At 41.9% G+C, this 22522-nt stretch overlaps 1 protein-coding gene across 5 annotated transcripts in view; it reads right to left on the reverse strand.

Moving 5' to 3' along the window:
- Positions 1-543: 543 nt before the first annotated feature.
- STON2 (stonin 2) overlaps positions 544-22522 on the reverse strand; it is a 176161-nt gene continuing 154182 nt past the window's right edge. For 4 of the 5 annotated variants that reach the window (XM_037984347.2, XM_037984343.2, XM_037984344.2 and 1 more), the window contains 3 exons: positions 17722-19560; positions 10949-11151; positions 544-8783 (listed from right to left, as the gene is read on the reverse strand). In XM_037984347.2, coding sequence (XP_037840275.2) covers positions 8700-8783; positions 10949-11151; positions 17722-19560 — 2126 coding nt within the window. In that variant the 3' untranslated portion in view covers positions 544-8699. The remainder of the gene's footprint in view (positions 8784-10948; positions 11152-17721; positions 19561-22522) is intronic. The other variant, XM_037984348.2, reaches the window with a different exon arrangement.

A 22522-nucleotide genomic window follows, 5' to 3' on the forward strand; every position in this document is an offset into this window, starting at 1 on the left:
TGGTATTGACAGACTAGTTTTTCCAGAATAATGCTTTATTGCCAAGATTCAAAAATTGCTTCATTGCATTTAGTAGATTGAGTTCCACCTCAGGCTGGATACATCCCTACCATAGCTTGGCTTAACCATCAGTTTTATCTCTGGATGTTCATGAATCCTTCACCCAGGTCAATCTGATCTCCTGCTAGCCCAACATACCACTTTTACTCTTTTTTTCCCCACCCTACATTCCCTTCTCATGGCTGAGCCAAATTTTACCCCACCTCCAGGTCTCAGCTGACGGCCATCTTTCCTGTGAACATTTCCCAAGTGTTTTAGTCCATACTGATTTTTTCCCATGCAAGTTATGTTGACATTAGTAATCTGGATTCATCAATCAATTGAACAAGTATTTGTTAAGCACTGACAATATGTCAGGAACATAATGCAAACTTATTATTTGATTATGTGCTCATTTATATTTCTCACTTATATGTTTATGTACCTATCTCCAAGAAAACCTTAAGGATTGTAATCATTTTTATTTGTTTTCTCAGAATCAGGCACAAAATTGGAATGCAAATAAACCTTTTTTTTTTTTTTTTTTTTTGAGATGGGATTTCGCTCTTGTTGCCCAGGCTGGAGTGCAGTGGCGTGATCTTGGCTCACTGCAACCTCCGCCTCCCAGGTTCAAGCGATTCTCCTGCCTCACCCACCCGAGTAGCTGGGATTACAGGTATGCACTACCACGCCCAGCTAATTTTGTATTTTTAGTAGAGATGGGGTTTCACCATGTTGGCCAGGATGGTCTCGATCTCTTGATCTCGTGATCCACCCACTTCAGCCTCCCAAAGTGCTGGGATTACAGGCATGAGCCACGGGGTCCGGCCAACCTATCTTTAATTGACTAAATTATATCTATGATAAATTTAAATAGGATAATTAAACAGGTCATTTGTTAATTTGTCAGTTTATGATCACTAACCATATAAGCTGCGTGACAGACCTTGTATTAATAAGCATTACTCTTCATATGTCTGACCTCATTAAATTTGGCATAGTGACACTTTGTTCAAAAATTTATTAATAATTCATTTTCATAGCTCGAAAAAGGACATAATCAGTAGAACAACTAAAAACAAAACCTCACCTCTACAGAGACAGCCAGTGTGTAGACTTTATTACATAGGCACATATTTTTAAAAAAAACTGGTTTTACATAAAATTAGCCACAATAGTGCAAGAGGTTATGCTGAATGAGGATGGATGATGAGTGATGGAAAATGCAAGGCTTGGATCAGCTGAATCATTCACTGGATCTTGGGTTCATTCATCCTGACACATTGAAATTTATTACAGACATTACAAGAATGGAGGGTGAGGAATGGTGCTTCTCTGTCACCACCTGGCTAGACCACTGATTTTGATTAATCTCTTGAATATGGTAGTTTTCTCCAGGTTCTCTTGGCAAGTAGATATAAAAGTTAAATGAATGCTGGCTTAAGGTCAGAGGAGTTCATATCCTTCTCTTCCTTCACCCCTATACTTTAGAACTCTCACATCCAACAGTTTGCTGTTGGGACCTGACTGTACATATGCTTTCCCTGAACTGCTCTGGTAGAACACCACTGGGGTTGCTGATCCAAAGCACAAGGAGGCGCAACAGTGCTTGAGGCTTCAGTCACAGTGTGGGGCTAGATGGCATCCCCAACTAGAATTGAGGGTTTGATCTGTGGGAGAACACAAGCAAACAGGAAGAGGATGCTGGAATTCCTTACTCTGTCCAGCTGGAATCAGTCCAACACATCTGACTACCACAAGGACAACCAGAAAAGAAACTAAAATTATACACTCAAACATACCACAAAAGAGATGCTATTTTGTAGCTTGTACATAGTTTTTTGTTCTTTTTTTTTTTAACTACAATTTGATGTTACTAAGAGACAATGAGGATGAGGAGGGGACTGTCCCTTTTCTCTCATCTGGTTTTGCCATAACTTACAAAGAGTCCCAGGATGTTTACTGAGTGTCTTCCTTCAATTTTCACAATATTTTATACAAAATGACACATATGTATATATATACCTCATTGATTATCCTAGCATCCCCAGAACCTGGAGGGTTAGACCTACTTTGGTGTCAAGTAGCACCCAAATCCTAACATCCATTTTGGAGACCTGTCTGTGCCTCTTCATGCTCACACCATTGTTCTGATGCATGATGCCGGTGGAACTTCCAAAGAAGCATTCCACCTGATCTTCACCACCCTCTTTGATCCTCTTTTTAAATCTGTGTGTGGAAGGCAACTGCAAGATAGAGGATTTGGAAGGTTGTCTGTTTCTGTTGTCGGGGGAAATTATTTAAAAAAAAAAAAAAAAAAAAGATGTGAAAAAGAAAAAGATGGACCAGCTGAGTTTTCCAATCTTCAAAATTTAAATTTTTTCGTTCTTATAAACATAGGAATAGTCATGAAAGGTGGCACCAATGGATATTTTGTAAAATAACCCATAACTTTAGAGCCGGAAAGGACTTGAAGAAACAATTAATCCAACTTCCTCACTTTTTTGTCTCAGGTAACTGAAGCCCAATTGGGAAAACAGCAACTTACTTAACATAGTGATTGTCTCCATGGCTATGTCCTTTAAAGATTCACAGAAACCCCAATTTCCCCTTAATAAATCCATTATGGCATGCCTATGAGTGACTTTATATAAACAATCCTCAATGTCCTCATATCTAGCCTTTCCTCCCTTTAGGGAAGCTGGCTGCTAACACAGCACCTGACCAGAGTAGACACTTGATAAATATTTGTTGACTTGAATTAATCCTGCTGTCTATCCCTTTTTACTATGCAATCTTTATTTTTTCCTAGAGCTGCTTTCTTTTAACTTAAAGAGATGGCTTCTAGTTCAAGTATTTTGAGGCTTGGTACCCAATGCTGATTTGTCATCTCTCTAGATTTTACTTTTTCATATTGAAATTCTTTTTTTATCTGTTCTCTTAATAGCTTTTGTTACATCCAATGATCATTTGCCTTTCTCCAGGCACTACCAAACTCATTACTATGGATAGTTTCTGCCTTTACAGGCTTCCAATTGCCAAGTTGAGAGAGACATTTTTTTTTTCAATTCTTAAAGCAACTAGACTTTCTCCAGCAGATTTGCTAAGGCACACTAGAAGAAATGTAAAAATCTCACATTCTTGTTTAGTTAATACATGGGAGAATATTACTAATGTGTACATTTGCTTTCTACATCTGTGGTTGCCTTATACATCTCCTTCTCCTTTAATTCCTTAAACACATAAATATGAGTCATGATATCTAAAGCCAGTCTCATTTAAAAAAGATAAGAAATGGTGATTTGTGGGGAATTAGCACTTAGACGTTGGTAATGTTTAGAAATCATCTTTAGGAACTTGGTGAGAATGCTCTCATTTTATGTAAAAATTGTCATGGTTTGAATGGGACTTGGTAGTAAAGTGTGTGGACAATGCATTTACCAAATGATTTTTTTTTGTGGATTTAATTTTTTGTTAGTTTTGTTTGAAATTCCTGTTAAATTGCATTCTGGACATGACCTAAGGCTAGCTTGTCCAACCCTTGGCCCATGATGGTTTTGAATGTGGCCCATGACAAATTCATAAACTTTCTTAAAACATGCTATTTTGGCCAGGCACGGCAGCTCATGCCTGTTATCTTAGCACTCTGGAAGGCTGAGGCGGGTGGATCACCTGAGGTCAGGAGTTCAAGACCAGCTGGCCAACATGGTGAAATACCATCTCTACTAAAAATATAAAAATTAGCCAGGCGTGGTGGTACATGCCTGTAGTCCCAGCTACTCGGGAGGTTGAGGCAGGGGAATCACTTGAATCCGGGAGGCGGAGGTTGCAGTGAGCCAATATCGTGCCACTACGCTCTAGCCTGGGTGACAGAGTGAGACTCCATCTCAAAAGAAAAAAAAAGAAAAAAAACACTAGGCATGCTTTGAAAGCTCATCAGCTGTTGTTAGTGTATTTTATGTGTGGCCCAACCAAGACAATTCTTCTTCCTATGTGGCCCAGGGAAGCCAAAAGATTGGACATCCTTGACTAAGGTCTAGATATGCTGGAATTAACATATAATCCTCGTTTTTAGAAGAGTTACAGTTGTCATTCCAACTGGCAGAATTTCTATAAGTAGGCTGGATGGTAGTGCTTCCTACTTAAACCAATTTAATATTCCCAAGGCTTTTAAGAAAAAACTTCAGCTCATTCTGTTTTCCCACCACTAAACTTATGGTGAAATATATATCACCTCTGAAATCATGATTTTATCTCACAAATTTCAACCTTACTATCTCAGACCTCCATCTCACTGTGGTGACAAAATAAATGCACAGTAATGGTCAGTGGTTAATGCTGGAAGAACAAAGACCTAGTGCATGAAGACTGGTTGTGCACTCTTATCAAATGCTTTCTTTTCCTACTGACCATTGAAATGGGCAAGGCCCAGGCTCATAGATCTGTTTGACCTGCAGGAACAAAGCAATCAATCACCGTGACTATGGACAGCATCTATGCTACTATGCTTTTGGGCACAAAAATGTTTTTCAATGTGAATGAGGTATATTGTAGTTCAAATTCAGCAGTATATTAAATGCCTAAGTGCTGACAGGTTTTATTACTTGACTCTGGAGGCAGGAATAAAAGGAAAGGAAAATTATTTAAGTCCTTCAGGAAATAAAAGCATGCTTGCTGGCTTTATTATGAGTATCTGATGATAAGTAAGGGTTAAGTAGCCTTAGAGTCTCAGGGTCAGTGTTCTTTCAGCAAACATTTATTGAATACATACTCATTTTCCTTTATTTCATGAGGATACGTTTGCCCTATCGGCAAGGATTTAAGGTGGCTGAACCCTATTATATTCCAAGCTTTGTGTTAGGTGTTGGAAACACAAAAAATTATATACATTCCTTGCTTACATGGATCCCATTTCTCAGAAACATAAGTTTCTAGGGAAATAAACTCTTACTCCCAGCCACTGGATTTGAATAGAAATCAGTCTCATTTCAAATAAAAAATATTTTAAATCAAACAGTGTTCTCAAGGATTATGAACCCTGCCAATAATGCAAGAAGGCACAGTCCTAAGGGAAGAGCCAAATAGAAAAAATGAAACTGTCCAGATAATATTTAATATGAATGAAATTCAAACTTTTGATAAGGAATAACTAGTACTATGTCTGCAAGAGCAGGCAAGGGGGATCTAATGGTATCCCCACAAAGTGCCTCACATTGTCTTGTCTGACATGTCAAAATGAGTACATTTCTTATCTTTTTGCTATAAAGTCAAAAAGCAGGCCCTAGACTCAAAAGAAAGCACGGCTCTTGATACCACGTGATATCGAATTTATGTTCTAAGAGTAATACTATATACTGGTAAAATGAATTCATTTTTACTATTTTCACATTATTGATAAAGATTGTGACCACAAAAAGAAAATAAAAGTCCAGGTTCAGGGTGGCAAAAGTAGAATCTGCACATCCACTGGTAATTTGCCCAACTGTTTTCTATGTAGGCTATTACATAATTAATTTGCCCAGTTGTGTTTTCTATAGAAGTTATTTAAAACTAGTAAAACACTCCTTACATCTAAAAATATATAGTATTATAATCCCCAAGCCCCTAAATGCTACCCATAATCAGTTTCCTAAAAACAGTAGAGGGAAAACAAATTTGATGAGATTAAGATGTTTTTAAACATTAATAACAATTTATGGGTCCGGTATGGTGGCTCACACCTGTAATCCCAGAGCTTTGGGAGACTGCGGCAGGCTTATCACCTGAGGTCAGGCATTTGAGAGCAGCCTGGCCAACATGGTGAAACCCTGTCTCTACTAAAAATACAAAAATTAGTGGTGCATGGTGATGGGCACCTGTAATCCCAGCTACTCTCAGGAGGCTGAGGCAGAAGAATTGCCTGAACTCGGGAGGCAGAGGTTGCAATGAACCAAGATCGCACCATTGCACTCCAACCTGGGCAACAAGAGCAAAACTCTGTCTTAATAATTATAATGATAATAATAATAATAATAATTTGCTTGCAGAATACAGATAACATAGAAGGATTTTTCCCAACTCTTGGTAAAAAAAAAAAAAAAAAAAAAGGTCCAGGTGCATGTACACCGGAAATGAGAATTTACCATGGCGGGGGAAAATAAGCTCCAACAAGCAATCCACATGTGATGCTAGCAGATGAGGCAGAGATCTTGACGGAGTGCTAAGCCTTAGTGACTAAGGAAGGTGCTGGGATGAGCTTCATTTCCCTTGCCAACTCTCCAGTCCATTTAGATGTTCTATGAGGAATCAATCTCAAAAGCCTTTAGTACAACAGGGGAAGAGAGATGCTTTGAAATCCCTTGATAAAAACCTCAAAGGAACTCCACTATATTTCAAAGAGCATGAAAAACCACTTCTGAAGAAAAAGACGAAGTTAGAGAGTCTTATTACTATTGAGACTAAACCTATATTTAGAAGGAATCTTGGTAGACATATAGAGCAAATCCAATGTAAGATTCCCTTTCATAGCACATGGGGTAGGTGGTTATTTTAACCCTTGGGCATTCACAGGAACAGGAAATTTTGCTAACTTGAGTCTATTCCTCTTTAGAACAACTCTTATTAGAAAATTCTTCCTTATATTGAAGCAAACATGTCATCTGTGAAGTTCCTCTTTGTTCTTATTTTTGCCCTTTGAAGCTACACAGAGTAAGTCTAATTCCTCTTCCTTTTTATACCTCAACAGAAATTTCGAGGCAGCTATTATATCATTCCCTCCTTGTCTGCACTCCCTTTCCAGCTATACCTTCTGTTCCTTCAGGGAAGCTATTCCTTTGTTCTTGTATCATCAGACCCTTTACAACCCTGGTCACCTGCCTGTGGACACAATCAACTTATTAATGTCTCTCTTAAAATATGATACCCATAATTGAAGTCAACTCTCCATTTAGATATGGACTAGATGGAGGGTTAATGAAAGCATGCAAGGCTTTTATTAACACCAGCTGAACACATTAGCTTTGTGAATAGCCATGATATATTTCTGAGTCAACACTGAACCTCCATTTCTGTAAGGAAATATTTCTCTATAAAGTACTGTGAAACCAGGTCTTCCTAACACTATTCCCATCAACACCACACACATCCATAAATACACACTCCTCTCTGTACTTTGCATTTAAAAAACCCAGAATATAGGGTTTCTCATTAATGCCTATTCAATCATTTTTACTTTCAGTCTTAGTTCAGATATTTCAAAATACTGTAATTATTTCTATATCCCAGTCAATACATATTTAGAATCCAATGATTGTTCACTGAATACATTAATCTTGAATCCATCAGCCAAAAACTGGAGATATTGTTCATTTCTGCGTCATCTACAAATCTGACAAAGTGTGCTTTCTGTCCCCCTACTCTATTCTTCATGGGAGAAAACACCAAGATACAAATAAGAAGAGGTGAGTAGGAATGGATGAAGGAAAAGATTAAGTGTCCCAGAAACAGATGAAGAAAAGGAAGATGGAGTGAGTGTTCTGACTCTTGGAATCAGGATATAATGTTCCAAACATTAGAAAAATATGGCTTTTCCCTGTCTCTATCCTAGAGATGCCTTTTCAATCCATTACGATACTGTGATTATCAAACTCTGAATTTTGGGGGAAAGCTCATGCAAGCTTAATTTTAAAACAGCTTTAAAAATTATCTTTGCAGCTTAAATTTCCTATAAAGTCTGGGTTAAAGGGACATGCAACTGTTTATTGGTCACGAGGTATAAAAAGAACTCCCAAACACCCCTTACAAATGCCTGAGGTATTATCGATATTTGTTTCAGGAATCAGAAATAGACTGTATTTTTCAGTGTGAATTTGGGAATTCACTGAGATTAAATCTACCTCTTGAACTGAACATCATCTTACATTTAATGTCTCTTTTCTCCAGAATGAAGAAAACTAAGCTTCATTTTTGCCTTCCCCTAAACAGCCATTTTGCAGAATGTGGGTCCATTCACAGAATTAAAAAGTCTCCTATTGTGCCTTTTTCCATTGTCTATTGTGACTCAGGATAGCAAATCCTGTGACTGAAACCTTAGAGAGATGGAAAAAGTGTTCCAGTCTAAACAATCTAGAGCCAGAAGGGAAATGTCTTGGAAACTCAACATTTAAAGAATGGAGACACCTCAAAAAGGTCTAGTAAGACCCAAAGAGGAAATTTGTTTTGCACCTTTTCTGAGCCTTTTCTAGACAGAGTGAAAGAGATGGATTCTTAATTAACTTCTCAAGACTGCCTTTTCCGGAAACTTATGCGAGTGACAGATGAACATCAGAAGGGAATCGTGCTAACACTGATGTGGGAGGTTCTTTTCCTGACTGTAACAGTCACAACAAACCACATACCAGTGCTGTGAGATAAGCAGAGACAAGACAAGGAGCCTTAATTATACAGTAAGCTCCAACAGTCAGGTGAACCACGTGCTTTAGGCATGACCAGAATCAAAGAGCCTCTCCAAAAGCCACCATTCTCATGGTTTCCTGGTAAAATACAAGTAACTGCAAACAGGAAGATCTGGTACACTGTTCCCAACATGGAGTGGCCACAGCAGGTATTGACTGAAACTTCAGCTACTCAGGAAGACACCCTATCATGACCCTGGGATTAGGATTCCTTCCCGCAAGGCTTTGTCACTGCACTCCACACTCCTTGGGATTGTCCATTTCATCTCCTTCAAAGTCCGGCTTCAGACTCTTTTTTTGCTCAATTTCCACCTGCCAAGAATAGAAGTTGGAGATAAAGATCAAAAAGAAGAGAAAAGCATGCAAATAAATAAATAAACCAAAACTCCATAGGTGCTTTGAGATTTCTTGTAAGTTTGCTAACGTTTTGGGCTTTAGCCACATTGGAGCTACTGGCCCTGAGTATATCATGTCTCTCTCTTTGTACATGTTCTTTGATTGGCCTATAATTCCCTTTCCCTCATGGTCCACCAGGAAAATTCTTATTCTTTGCCTTGTACATTTGGTCAAAGGTCACCCCTTCTGTGAAGCTATTTTTGACTTACTCAGTAGAATCAGGTACTTCTGCCTGTGAATATCTCCACTGTACCTTGCACACCTCTCTGGCTCTACTATACCATGGGCTCCACAAGACAGGCAGGATCTTGTTCAATATTTTATGCAGTAATGTAGGAATACAGCGGGCAATCGACAAAGATTTATCAAATGAATTAACTCCTTTGTAATTGACTATTTGCACCCCCTCAATACTTGTTTTTTTGTTTGTTTGTTTGTTTGTTTTTTGAGACAGGGTCTCATTCTGTTACCCAGACTGGGGTGCGGCGGTGCAATCTTGGCTCACAGCTCACCACAACCTCCACTTCCCAGGCTCAAGTGATTCTCCTGCCTCAGCCTCTAGAGTAGCTAAGATTACAGGCACGCACCACCACGCCTGGCTAATTTTTGAATTTTTAGTGGAGACAGGGTTTCACCATGTTGGCCAGGCTGGTCTTGAATTCCTGACCTCAAATGATCCACCGGCCTTGGCCTCCCAAAGGTCTGGGATTACAGATATGAGCCACAGCACCTGGCCACCTCCAATACTTTCTCTCTTTAGAAAACCTCCAAACTGGTAAATACTGGAGTGTTTACAGTTCTACCATATCTTCCGCAACATACTGTCGCTGTAATTATCAATAAATTAATAGATTAATCTTTGAAAGTAATACATCTCAACGGAAATCTTTGATAGCTCAGGCAAGGAATTCTTCGAGTTCAGGGTTCAAGCTGCTCCTCTCAGCACCACTTTGGCTATTTATGATGCTTGACCTACAGGGTAATGATTCAACACCCAACAGTCAAGTTTGAGGGAAGTGCTATTTTTTTCCTCGCCACAAGATGGAGTGTTTGTTCCTTTTGGTAGTTAAATATTTTAGCCCACACAACTAAGGAAACATTTAGAGGAACAATAAATCACCATATAAATCCAAGGATATTATTATAAATAGAAAACCACTTTGCAAAATCCTCCTTTAACAAACTCCCTTTCCAGTCGTTGGCATTTAATCTCCTATTGAATTTCTAACTCCCCGGGAATGTATTGCTTTCTGTTTATGTCAGAAAACTAAGTTTCATGATTCCTTCCACAGCCCTGATCCTGTTACTATTATAAACGTTTGCTTGGCTTTTGAGTTTTGTCCTGTTACAGCCCAGTACCCCGGTCATACGTGTCCTAACTTCGTTCAGGTCCACTTCATCAACTCTAACTGAAACATATGCTTTGGGATAGCGCTTTCTCTCCTCTACTTCCAAGCTCACTACTCGGTAACATCAATTATATTGCAAATGAATAATAACTTTACCCCATTATCCTTTTTCTTTTTTTGAGACACAATCTGGCTCTGTCACTCGGGTTGGAGTACAGTGGTGCAATCACGGCTCACTGCAGCCTCAACCTCTCAGACTCAAGTGATCCTCCCGCCTCAGCCTCCTGAGTAGCTGGACTACACGCACATGCCACCATGCCCGACTAAGTTTTGCACTTTTTACTTTTACATGTTGGCCAGGCTGGTCTTGAACTCCTGAACTCAAGTAATCGGCCCACCTCCACCTCCCAAAGTGCTGGGATTACAGGTGTGAGCCACTGTGCCCGGCCCCCATTATTCTTTTTGTTGTCATTGCTCATAATGACAGAAAGACATTATATTCTCTTTGATGAGCCTCTTTATTTTTTTCCAACCTTTCTCTCATCCACTAGCCAGATGATGCATTTAAATCAGAGCAGACACATCCACAGCTATGTAGGGGGAACTTCCTCTAAGGCAGTAAGAGGTTACCAGGCGAGCACACAGTAAGCATGGCTAAAGGAATAAGAGAGGGAGGGTAGTGGGGTGAACAAATGGACTTGGAAGCATTAGCCAGATGCTTCCCAAGGCTACCTGGTAGCTGTAGTGTGCAGAATAATTGACCCACTTCCTGACATCAGCCTTGTCTTCCACAGAGATAGATCTCACGCTGGCTTTGGAGGCAGAAGTTGTGGGCATGCTGAACTCGACATTCACACGATTGGCAAATCTGGAAGGCACTTCCCGGTCAGAGCCGAGTTCAAGGTGGCAAAAGAAACAGTGTGGGTGACCGGAAGCTATGAAAGAAAGACAATCGAGAGATCAGATTATTTGGGGAGAAAGTGGAAAGAGCAGCCAAAGGAACCACTTCAGTAATAAAGGAGGCCTGTGGGCTCAGCACCTGGCAGGCTTTCAGTGGGTCCAGTGTTGAGCAATAGGAGCCGCCCGGCTCAGCAGAATTCACGCTGTGTGCCTCAGCCCCTTGATATAACTCCATCAGATTCTAGCAGCCTGGTATCCCAACAATAAAACCCAAGGCCTGAGAAACAGGGGCCATCCTGCCTGCTCGGGTGAGAGTGAGATGTGAACACAGCCCAAACACTAAGAAATAAGGGGTAAGGATGTAAAGAATGGAATAGAAGAGATCAGCACTTGGCACCTAATAAAATATCAATGACAGCTTCCTGGAGCAAATCATTGCTTTCCTTTGACGAATGAACTGATTTTCTTAATAGCATTTCATAGTTTCAAAATGCTTTTGGCATGCTTTTGTGTGTGTGAGTGATATATGTAAATGACAGACTTTATAAATAGCACACAGGTATTAGTGAGGCATATGGAACACTGCGCAAAACGCCAACCAGCAGAACACCTGGGTTGGACTTCCAGCTCCCCTACCAAGCAGCAGAGCTCCTGCCCTCAAGTCCTTCATAGTCTCCAGGCCTCAATTCCTCCTCTGTAAAGTGGGGAGATTAGGGTACGAGGAAACAGTACAATATGGTGGACTGGACCATGCCAGGCACAGTCCCTTGCTGCTCCTTAATTCTATACATCTATGGGTAATTCCACTATACTCGTGATGGCAAACTTCGGGTTTGATTTTCACTCGAGAATTGTTATTGAGATTTTTGAGGAAAAAGAGTTAGAGCTTAGTTCTATGACCATAACCACTGACACCACTGTCATTCACCTGCCATATAGGAAGCACTGAAGCACCCTATGACTCGTTCAATGTTAAATCTTTTTTTTTTTTGGAGACGGAGTCTCACACTGTCACCCAGGCTGGAGTGCAGTGGCGCAATCTTGGCTCACCTGCAACCTCCGTCTCCTGGGTTCACGCCATTCTCCTGCTTCAGCCTCCCGAGTAGCTGGGACTACAGGCACCTGCCACCATGCCCAGCTAATTTTTTGTATTTTTAGTAGAGACGGGGTTTCACCATGTTAGCCATGATGGTCTTGATCTCCTGACCTTGTGATCCTCCCGCCTGGGCCTCCCAAAGTGCTGGGATTACAGGCATGAACCACCGCGCCTGGCCTCAATGTTAAATCCTTTACACAGATTCTCTCTTTGAGTCTTCATTAGGATCCTTTGAGGTCAGAATGTTACCTTCATTTTATAGTTGAGGAAGGTAAGGCTTAGGGAGGTAAAATGAGCTACCCACAGTCATAGCTAGAAAGTGGCAAAGCTAAAAACTGAACCTAGCAGGAGGCCGAGGTGGGCGGATCACGAGGTCAGGAGATTGAGACCATCCTGGCTAACAAGGTGAAACCCCGTCTCTACTAAAAATACAAAAAATTAGGCAGGCGTGGTGGCAGGTGCCTGTAGTCCCAGCTACTCAGGAGGCTGAGGCAGGAGAATGGCATGAACCTGGGAGGCAGAGCTTGCAGTGAGCTGAGATTGCGCCACTGCACTCCAGCCTGGGGGACAGAGCGAAACTCTGTTTCAAAAAAAAAAAAAACAAAAACTGAACCTAGCAGTCTGACCCCAGAGTGTTCTTAACCACTTTGTCTGAGTCATTACCTCATGGTCCCCAAAACACAAGACCAAGTTTGCAGGGTGACAGGGGTAGAGGGGGATTGAGCTATAAGAACCCCCATATAGCAACTAGCTATAGATAAACAACATAAAATGATCTTGCCTTAATTATGTAACTGAAACAGCCCCTTAGTTATCCCAGTTTCCACAAACAAACAATTCCAATGTTCTTTATTGGTCTGGCCAGGACTTTTCAATCTCAGAGAGTGAGGACATACACACCCGCTCTCCAAGGAAAACATTAGATAGTGAAGTATTTGTTTTGCTCTGTTTCACAGACAACATATTTCAGTGGTTATTTCTAAAGAGTAAAGCTTTGGAAAATTGAAAAATGTGCACTAATTTTAGGAAAAGAATTTAAGTAAGATACATATAACAGTAAAAATTAAATTACTTGAAAATGAATCCATTCAATGTTTTTAAATTGTGTGCCACAGATGTAATGATACAACTATCATTTATGGTACATTTTATTACAGGCCAGATACTGCGCTAAGCCCTTAAAAGCATTATCTCATTTCATTCTGAATGAACTAGATATTAATAACCCTATTTTATAGATGAGAAAAATTAGGTTTCTCTGAGAGGGTTAAGTAAATTGCCCGAGGTCACACAGCCATTAAGTGGTAGAGCTGGAAATAAGATTCAGAGATGACTCTGCCTTCAAACTATGTCCTAAATTCTTCTCAATATATTGCTGTGAAATTAGATCACAACCAAGTATACAGAAGCATCTCTTAATTTAGCAACTTGGACAACTCTTTTAATCTAATTACACTTATTTTGCACATTGTTGGAATATGGAGAAATCTTTCCTTTCTACCCAACTGATTCCCTCCTTTTACTCCACCAAAGTGTATTCACAGCAAATTCGGAAAGCAGCATTCTTTCCTAGAATTCTAGCATCAACTCTCAGATGGGTAAGGGTGGTGGACAGTTAAGGAAGTTCAATTTTGAAAGCTATTGTGGTTTAATTCATAGTAATGCATTAAATAAGTCCACACATGCTGTCATTTTCCTTGATGAGGTTGAGAAAATTCAACAAAAAATTCAGATTTTTAAAATTTCCCATACAAGGATGATCATATTGGGACTGTTTTCCCTCTACCAGGTCTAATGAGAACGGGGGGCTTCCTGCAAAGAAAGCCACGTATGCAGGACAGAATGTTTCATTTCCTGGCGGATGATCTGTGGAAGCAGCAGGACTTATGTTGGTGCCTTCTAAGATTAAGAAAAACTCCCAGCACTTTGGGAGGCTGAGGCGGGCAGATCACGAGGTTAGGAGGTCGAGACCATCCTGGCTAAGATGGTGAAACCCCGTCTCTACTAAAAACACAAAAAAATTAGCCACGCGTGGTGGCGGGTGCCTGTAGTCCCAGCTACAAGGGAGGCTGAGGCAGGAGAATGGAGTGAACCCAGGAGGCGGAGCTTGCAGTGAGCCAAGATGGTGCCACTGCACTCCAGGCTGGGTGACAGAGTGAGACTCCATCTCAAACAAAAAAACAAAGAAAGAAAAACTCTTGGGATGAGGGTGGGCGGGGTCCTTGGAGAGCTCAGAGAGGGGAGCTGCCACCTATGTGGCTGGGCTGGGCCAGGCTGGGCTGGGCCCCGCCGGCGGGAGTCACGTTGGAATTCAAAGGTGGCTGCTTGGTCTCTTGGTGGCTGGGAATGGGACAAGCCTGCTGTGGCTATAGGCTAGGGATGCCAGCAACACAAGGGTGATGACCTGCTGGCGTCTGTTGCCTGGGCTCTGACTGCCCTGCCCACTGGGGCCTGGGAATGCGGGGCCACTGTAGGCAGGAACGTGTGAGGAGAGGTAGGCTTCCAGCCAGCCGGACCTTTGACTTCAGCTGAGCCCCAGCTTCCTTAAAGAAGGTTAAGGATTACAAAAAGTAACCTGTACAAAGCATCTTCCCAGGGCTGTCTGAACACCTAGACAGAAGAGCCCAGGAAAGGGCTATTACCAAAAGATAACCATCAATTCTCTGGGTTCCCGGATGAACACTGCCAAGGAGGCCAGGAGCTGGGCACACTGAATACCAGCAGTGGGTGACAACTTCCATTCTGCCTGGAATTCAGATCCTACACACCACAAGTTTCCAAAAAGGGTGCTGTCCATTTCCCGAATGGGTATGGAAAACATACCATTGACCAGAGAAGTATAAGAAGCCTCTTTTTGGGGTTTCACTATTGAAAATATTGTTATATAACCATGACAGCAAAAGCAGTAATGGGGCAAGGCTGTGAGGATTTAAGTAAGAAACATCAACAGATATCCTTGTGCTGTGCTATATTTCAAAAATCTTCCACAAACGAGGTTCCAGCAATCTGGAAACAGATATGTAAAACAGCATATAAGCTGCATTTACTTGCCCTTGAGCCAACAGAACACCCTCCACTGGGAATCATTAAGAAGAGTGTTTGCTGAAGGCCTGGTTTTGCTTTTTCCCTATCCTGTATCCATCCTCCCTCTTTTCTGAGCAGTCTTTTTCTTTCTCTCCTTTTGGGAAATAATCTTCCCCAGGGCTACATGTTGTCTTGGTGGTCACGTCAGTCAAAACACACTCCTCTCCCCTAGTCTCTTGAGCCAAGCTGCAAAAGAACAAAAAAATAGGGCCGGGGCGGTGCCTCAGGTCTGTAATCCCAGCACTTTGGGAGTAGGAGGCAGGCAGATCACCTGAGGTCAGGAGTTCAAGACCAGCCTGGCTAACATGGTGAAACCCTGCCTCTACTAAAAATACAAAAATTTAGCTACTCAGGAGGCTGATGCAGGAGAATCGCTTGAACCCAGGAGGTGGGAGTTGCAGTGAGCCGAGATCACACCACTGCACTCCAGCCTGGGTGACACGCTGAGACTTCATTTAAAACAAAACAAAACAAACAAACAAAAAACAAAAAATAGTCTGTGATGATCTGTCCTAAGGCTACAGGCTGAGGAGATATCCATTAGTCTCTAGGACCAGAGCTACTCTACTGCTGTCTTTCTAAAGTCTTCTGGATCAGTTTTTTCCTCAGGTCTCTGAGCTATCCCATCCAATAATTTGTTTTGTTGCTTAAGGTAGCCAATAAGTCTTTGTTACTTATAATAATAATTAAAAAAAACCTTTATGCAGTACTTTTAAATGTTTGGGAGAAATCACTTTGAGACAAATAGACACGTTTGTACTCACTGGAAAAACTGCAAATATCTGTTCTTCTGGTGGAAATGATTTCAATATTTGTGTCTATTTGGCTCCATCTATCAGGAGACACCGGTGACAGATTGAGAAAAGGATGTGACTGCATGACTCTCTAGATGCGTCACATCACCTTCCCGACCTTAATTTTCTCATCTATAAATAACCTAAGTTATCCCCAAGGTCCCTTCCAGCTTGAAAATCCGGTAATTCCATGGTTGTCTCTTTCCAAGGGCTTCCGTGTCAGAGGAGAGGTCAGGGTCTTCTCTCTTCCTCTGTCAGGTCAGAGGCGCCCCGTGGATATGGTAGAAGTTACAGTGCTACCGCCAGCAGAAGACAGTGCTGATTTCAGGGGAAATGAATAAGCAGGCACAGAGAGGAACACTTGGTTTTAAAAATTCTGTCAGTTTAGAAATCCAGCCTCAAACAGAGGTCCAATTGTCTCTTCAGTTTGCACAGCTACACCCAGTGTCTGATACAGAACGCCCTGGTGTGTGTCCATTCCCTGGATTGCCTGGGGAGCTGGCCAGATCACATTGCCGTCTGCCATCACACTGCTTTACACTTAGGATATAATAATACAGCCACTTCACACTCAGCGCGGGAGAGGAAGACTCTGAACACACCGCTAGGATTTATAGTGAGAATGGAAGAAAGGATTGCCACATAAGAGAAAGCCATTTCAATCAAGAGTTTTTCCAAACCTTATTCTTTTTGCTCAGCTAGCATATCCACTTTTGTTAACAGATGGGCAAAATGTATTCTAAACAAGAAAAGAAGGGTTTTAAAGGCTTACAAGATCATGGGCTTGCTGCCTACCATTGGGGTCACCCAGACATACTCTAAGAAATATATGTATTAGTGCTGGTTTGACTGCTCCCTCACTTTGTCATTTCACTAAATCTCTCTGGACCCACGGGGGAAGTAATTGCCCTCTGCACTCACTCAAGCACAAAAGCATCCCTGATAGCTGTGAGCAGTCCAGCTAGGGCTGGTAAGCTTTTTTTTTTTTTTTTTTTTGGTCTAAATAAAACATTCTTTTCTTTATATTTTGTCTGCTAGAATTCTGGCCCTTTTAGAAATTCATGTCCTAGCTGGATCTTCAGTCTGATTGAAGGCCACTTTTCTTTCCCATCCCCCAGTCCCAGAGCCAAACTCTGAACTTGAGATATTATGACTGACAGGCCTTGCACAGGGTAGCTGGAGTCATAAAATTAACCTCTCAGTGTATTGTCCATGACTGGCCATAAACTGGCCCTTTTACCTACATCGAGGGCAGTGTGAGAAAGATGTCTCTTCAGAAGCCATCCAGAAATGAATCACTTCCAGCACCACAGCTAATACGTTAATGAGTCCCCAAAGAATATAAATTCAGAAGCTGCCCTGAAAAGCTGCTTAGCAGCTCAGCTGAGAAGAATAATCCCTAGTTTTATGGAAGATGTGTGATAATGAGGGGGTGAAAAGACAGAGTGGACTGGGACACTATACACATTACTTACCTTGCTCAATTATTTTTACTTTTCTGATCCCACTCCCCCTCCATCACCACTCCCATCACACAGTAAAAACAAGCACTTCATACAGGATGTGGAACTTTGATCTCAGCTTTTTTACAACTGTATGTTTGTTTTCACAGAAGAGGAACCACCACCCACCTGAGTTTTTGTCGGGCAGTCGGTTTATCCTCCACACAATGGAGTTGAAGGCATGCTCATACTTGGCAGTTCCCAGAGTTACTCTCATGACAGGCTCAGAGCCAGAAACACTAGTGGAGCCAAAACTTGCCCCCCGGTTCACTTTGGCTTTCAAAGACTTTTCCCCCAGGACACTTTCCCTGCGGAAGTTTTTCACCCACTCACTGGGCACAGGGTAACGGATCATCACATTCTCACAGGGAACCTGAGTGAGGGGGTCACGATTGGAGGAAAAGCCAGTTGACATCCTCAGCCAGCTCTGCACCTCCACCTCTGCCCCATTGACGCTTGCGGCTGTCCTGAGTGTGAAAGGCAAGGTCTTCTCAGCAAACACTGTCCTGAACCGCATTAGCTCAAACCGGCACGCATCCAAAGGGTTGAACAGAATGACCCGCGAGTTGTGGAATACATCCTCATCCACACACCCGTGGAAACGGCACTCATGGAGCTTGATCCACTTTGTGGTGGTGGTGGGCATGATGTCCTGCCTCAAAACTATTTCATTCCCTTTGACGAGGACATCATTGAGGCCCAGGCGGCACTCTGCGAGCCCAGACAGGAAACTCAGGATGTGGATCCTCGTCAAGACATGGTGCTGGAGAATCTGGTTGTCTCCTTTGCTCACAGTGCCAGAGAATTCATCTCTGACATCCACTGTAATCTCCTCTTCAAGGTAGTTCAGGCCAACTGTGCTCAAATCCATTGACAACACTGGCAGATCCATGAGACGGTCCTGAACTGCATGGATGAAACTCAGGAAGTCATCGTAATTGGTGGTGCCCAGCTTAATCACCTGTTCCCTCTCTGCTGTGTGAGCCACAGCAGGTTTGGGCTGGTATTTCTTCTTCTCCTTATAGGTGACACGGTCTATTCGCAAGCTGTGGATTCTGCCATTCTCATCATAGTTTTGAAGCCGGGGTTCTGAAATCTCGTGACAGATCTCCAGCTTGAACTCACGGAATGGTTTTTCTAGGCCCTGCTCATAATACAGCTGCAGGTAACCAGCATCTGTCAGTTTGACGTAGATCGGTCCCCAGTGCCTGGAGGACATGATGTTTTTCTTCTCAGGGATCCTCAACATCATTGGCCACCCGTCACGGGGCTGGGACCGTGCTGATCCAGGCGGGTGAGCATCTAGTTCAATCCAGGCTATCGGGTCATCATCAGGTAGAGTTGCACTGCCAAAGTGATCAGGGTCATCAATTTGGAGTTGTTTGAGTTTTTCAACAGCATCAGAGTGTGACTGGGTTTTGCTTGAATCATCAAAACTGATGGCATCCTGGTAGATGACAATGAGGGAATCTCTTTGGCTTTTGCCCGTGGTACTGGAAATGGAACTGTTTTGGGAGCGCCTCTCCTGTTCCTCAAAGAAAGCACTGAAAGGGTTGATAGGGGAGGGCTGTACATCCTGCAGAGTCTCATTCAGGAAAGGGTTGGTTGCCCTCCAAGGTGGAGCCTCAGCTACAGAAGGCGTGCGGTTTAAAGAGGAAATGTCCAGCTTCTGAACTTTGGAGAAGTTCATCAAAGTGCTCTTGGGACGGTCCCTCTTCTTAAATGATCCCATTGAATTATAAGGTACATCTGGGATCACAGATGCACTTAGTGGAGTATTTGGCTTCAGAGGAGAGGTGACTGGTGCTAAAGGGCAGCTGACTTCATTGTCATCAAAGGTGACCCAGCTGGGAAAACGAGCAGAGGTCATTGGAGGGGCAGGGTGCCCATTCATGGCTGGACTGCTGGCCTGCCAGCTGATGGCCTCCATTTCTACTTCTTCATCTTCCTGAAGCGAGGAGGAATTGTCTAAAAGGAAAAAGAGAACGTATGAGCTACTGTTCAGGGGCTCTAGAGGTAAGGAAAACTGAAGTATGGGAAGGAGGGATTACTAGAATTTCAACTGGAATCCAGTACATTCCAAAGCAGCTCATTACCTGTTTCAGGTGCTTAGTCTGGGTGTAGATCTCACATATTTGTAACAAGCACCCCAGAGGAGCTATCACATTAAGTGCAATAAGAACACAATGGCTATATCAATACAGAAGTATTGACTGGTAGTACCAAGGTCTCTTGCAATTTATATACTCTTCCTTGTTTTAAGCTTCTGGAATAGATGTTTTCTGTACTTAGCTTTAAGAAATGTATTCTTAATTTTTAAACATTGAAAACCATCTCCTATATAAAATTATATAAGCTCATCTCACTGAAAAAAAAACAAGTTATCTTCTGTAAGTGATAATACGATCACAAATAATATTCTTGGAGGGATTTTAGCCTAAACACAATGATTAAATAATAAAGACAAATGGTCAACCTTCTTAATTCACTAAGTTCATACATGTGAATAAGAAAAACACAAAAACCCCAATAGAAGTCCGAGTAAAGAACATACACAGATAATTCATGAAAGAGAAACTAAAAAATGTCTAATAAGTATGTGAAAAATATCCAATCTCACCAGTAATAAGAAAAATGGCCGGGCGCGGTGGCTCATGCCTGTAATCCCAGCACTTTGGGAGGCTGAGGTGGGCGTATCACGAGGTCAGGAGTTCGAGACCAGCCTGGCCAACATGGTGAAACCCAGTCTCTACTAAAAATACAAAAAAATTAGCTGGGCGTAGTGGCGGGCACCTGTTATCCCAGCTACTTGGGAGGCTGAGGCAGGAGAATCTCTCGAACCCGGGAGGTGGAGATTGCAGTGAGCCGAGATCGCGTCACTGCACTCCAACCTGGGCAACAGAGGAAGACTCCGTCTCAAAAATGAAAAATGAAAATTAAAAAAAAAATCAGTGAAGATTCTGAAAGATTTTAGTGCTCAATGAGGGTAAGGGTGCCATAATAGGAGCACTACGTGGACGCTTAATGAAACTGTAAGTTGCAACAGATGCTCTGAAAAGACTGGGCAATTTATATTAAGGACCTTAGCACATGTTCATAAACAATGACTCAGTAATTCTACCCTAAGAAAATAAATCTAAATTATGAACCAAGTTGGAAGAACAGAGATGTCCATTTTGGCATTATTTATAATAGGGAAAAATATTTTAAATATTCAACAATTGGGTAAGTGTTAAGAAATTGAAGCCTACAATAAAATAATACCCACCCACTAAAATGTTTACAAGTATGCCGTATATCATGAGGAAATGCTCATGATATAATCTTTTTTCCTCTAAAATATTTTTTCCATCTTGAAGTTTATTTTTTATGATAAAAAGGTTATTACAAATAAAACTCCACTTTAGCAGGGCCTTCCAGGAAGGAGATACAGGACTTGGGTTTGATGAGGGAAAGATCTAAATTTTTTCAGTAACCTAAGGACCGTGGGTATCTGCTGGGGCTGTGGGAAGGGAGGGGAAATGAGGCTTTTAGCAAGGAGGAATGAATTCTGATGAAGGAACAGCACAGACAACAAATGTGTGCATATAGTAGGTACTCAATAAGGTTTTTTGATAAAATAAGTGAGAAAATAAACTTTGCTTTAGAGTAGCTCTTCCATTCTCTACGTCTCTGCAGGAATGTGTATGAGAGATCTCTGCTACCATCCCACCCACTGTTTCGATGGCCAGTCGTTTGGAATCAAAGGAAAACGGATACTTGAATGATTGAGTTTTCTGACCACCTCACTACACCTTCATGCGTATCACATCCAACCACACCATCAGCAATGCTGCACATAATTGCACATGCAATTATACAAGGATGGGATGCTGACTTGTCATCCGTCTTTCCAAGTAATTTATTCAAACAGATAGCAATTCTCTCAACTGAAAACGTCGGTTTGAAAATGTTAGGCTAGGCCGGGCACGGTGACTCACGCCTGTAATCCCAGCACTTTGGGAGGCCGAGGCAGACACATCACTTGAGGTCAGGAGTTCAAGATCAGCCTGGCCAACATGGAAACCCTGTCTCTACTAAAAATGCAAAAATTAGCTGGGCGTGGTGGCACAAGCCTGTAATCCCAGCTGTTCGGGAGGCTGAGGCAGGAGAAGCGTCTGAACCTGGGAGGCAGAGGTTGCAGTGAGCCAAGATGGCGCTACTGCACTCCAGCCTGGGCGACAGAGCAAAACTCCGTCTCAAAAGAAAAAAAAGAAAAGAAAAAAGAAAAGAAAATGTAGGCTAAACACGAGTATGCATATACATATACACATATCCATACCCACCCCAGAAACATAATGAGCAAAAAGCATTTTCTATATATACAGTGACTAAAAAGGATTCTAAAGTATTTTTAAATTAAAGATGACAATCTCCTTCAAATTAAGCATGAATCCAGTTTTGTATATACATAAGTGATTTATTTTCTGAAAACTGAAGGGAAAACGGTCAGGAAACAACCTACACTCATAGTTTTTATATTTTATTTATCATTTTGGTAACAACGTCTAAAAGGAACATTGTGGTCCTGAGTGAAATATAATCACTTCCTTGGAATGGTTCTTGATCCTGTCTAGAGAACGGGAAAGGGGTACATCTCAAAACTCATCAATTTCTAATGAGGCAGCTCTAGAGAGTCTTTGTGATGTAGTGTTTCCACCCAAACAATCTCTACTGGCCCAGCCCTGGCATCAGGGTTATCCTTTTTGTCCTGGAGCTCACTCTCTAGTTTAAAACAAGCTGAAGTCCTTTTTCTTTGGAGGGGGGCTTTCTGCCAAAGCTGTTTACACTTGCTGCCAAAGGATTCCCTTCTGTTGGGAATCTTGTCCTCAAAACAGCCCTTCTCATCTTCTCCTGAGCCAGAAATGAAAAGAGAAAAAAGGGCCTTTGT

The sequence above is a fragment of the Chlorocebus sabaeus genome, chromosome 24 (genome assembly GCF_047675955.1).
Source record: "Chlorocebus sabaeus isolate Y175 chromosome 24, mChlSab1.0.hap1, whole genome shotgun sequence".
Lineage (NCBI taxonomy): Eukaryota > Metazoa > Chordata > Mammalia > Primates > Cercopithecidae > Chlorocebus > Chlorocebus sabaeus.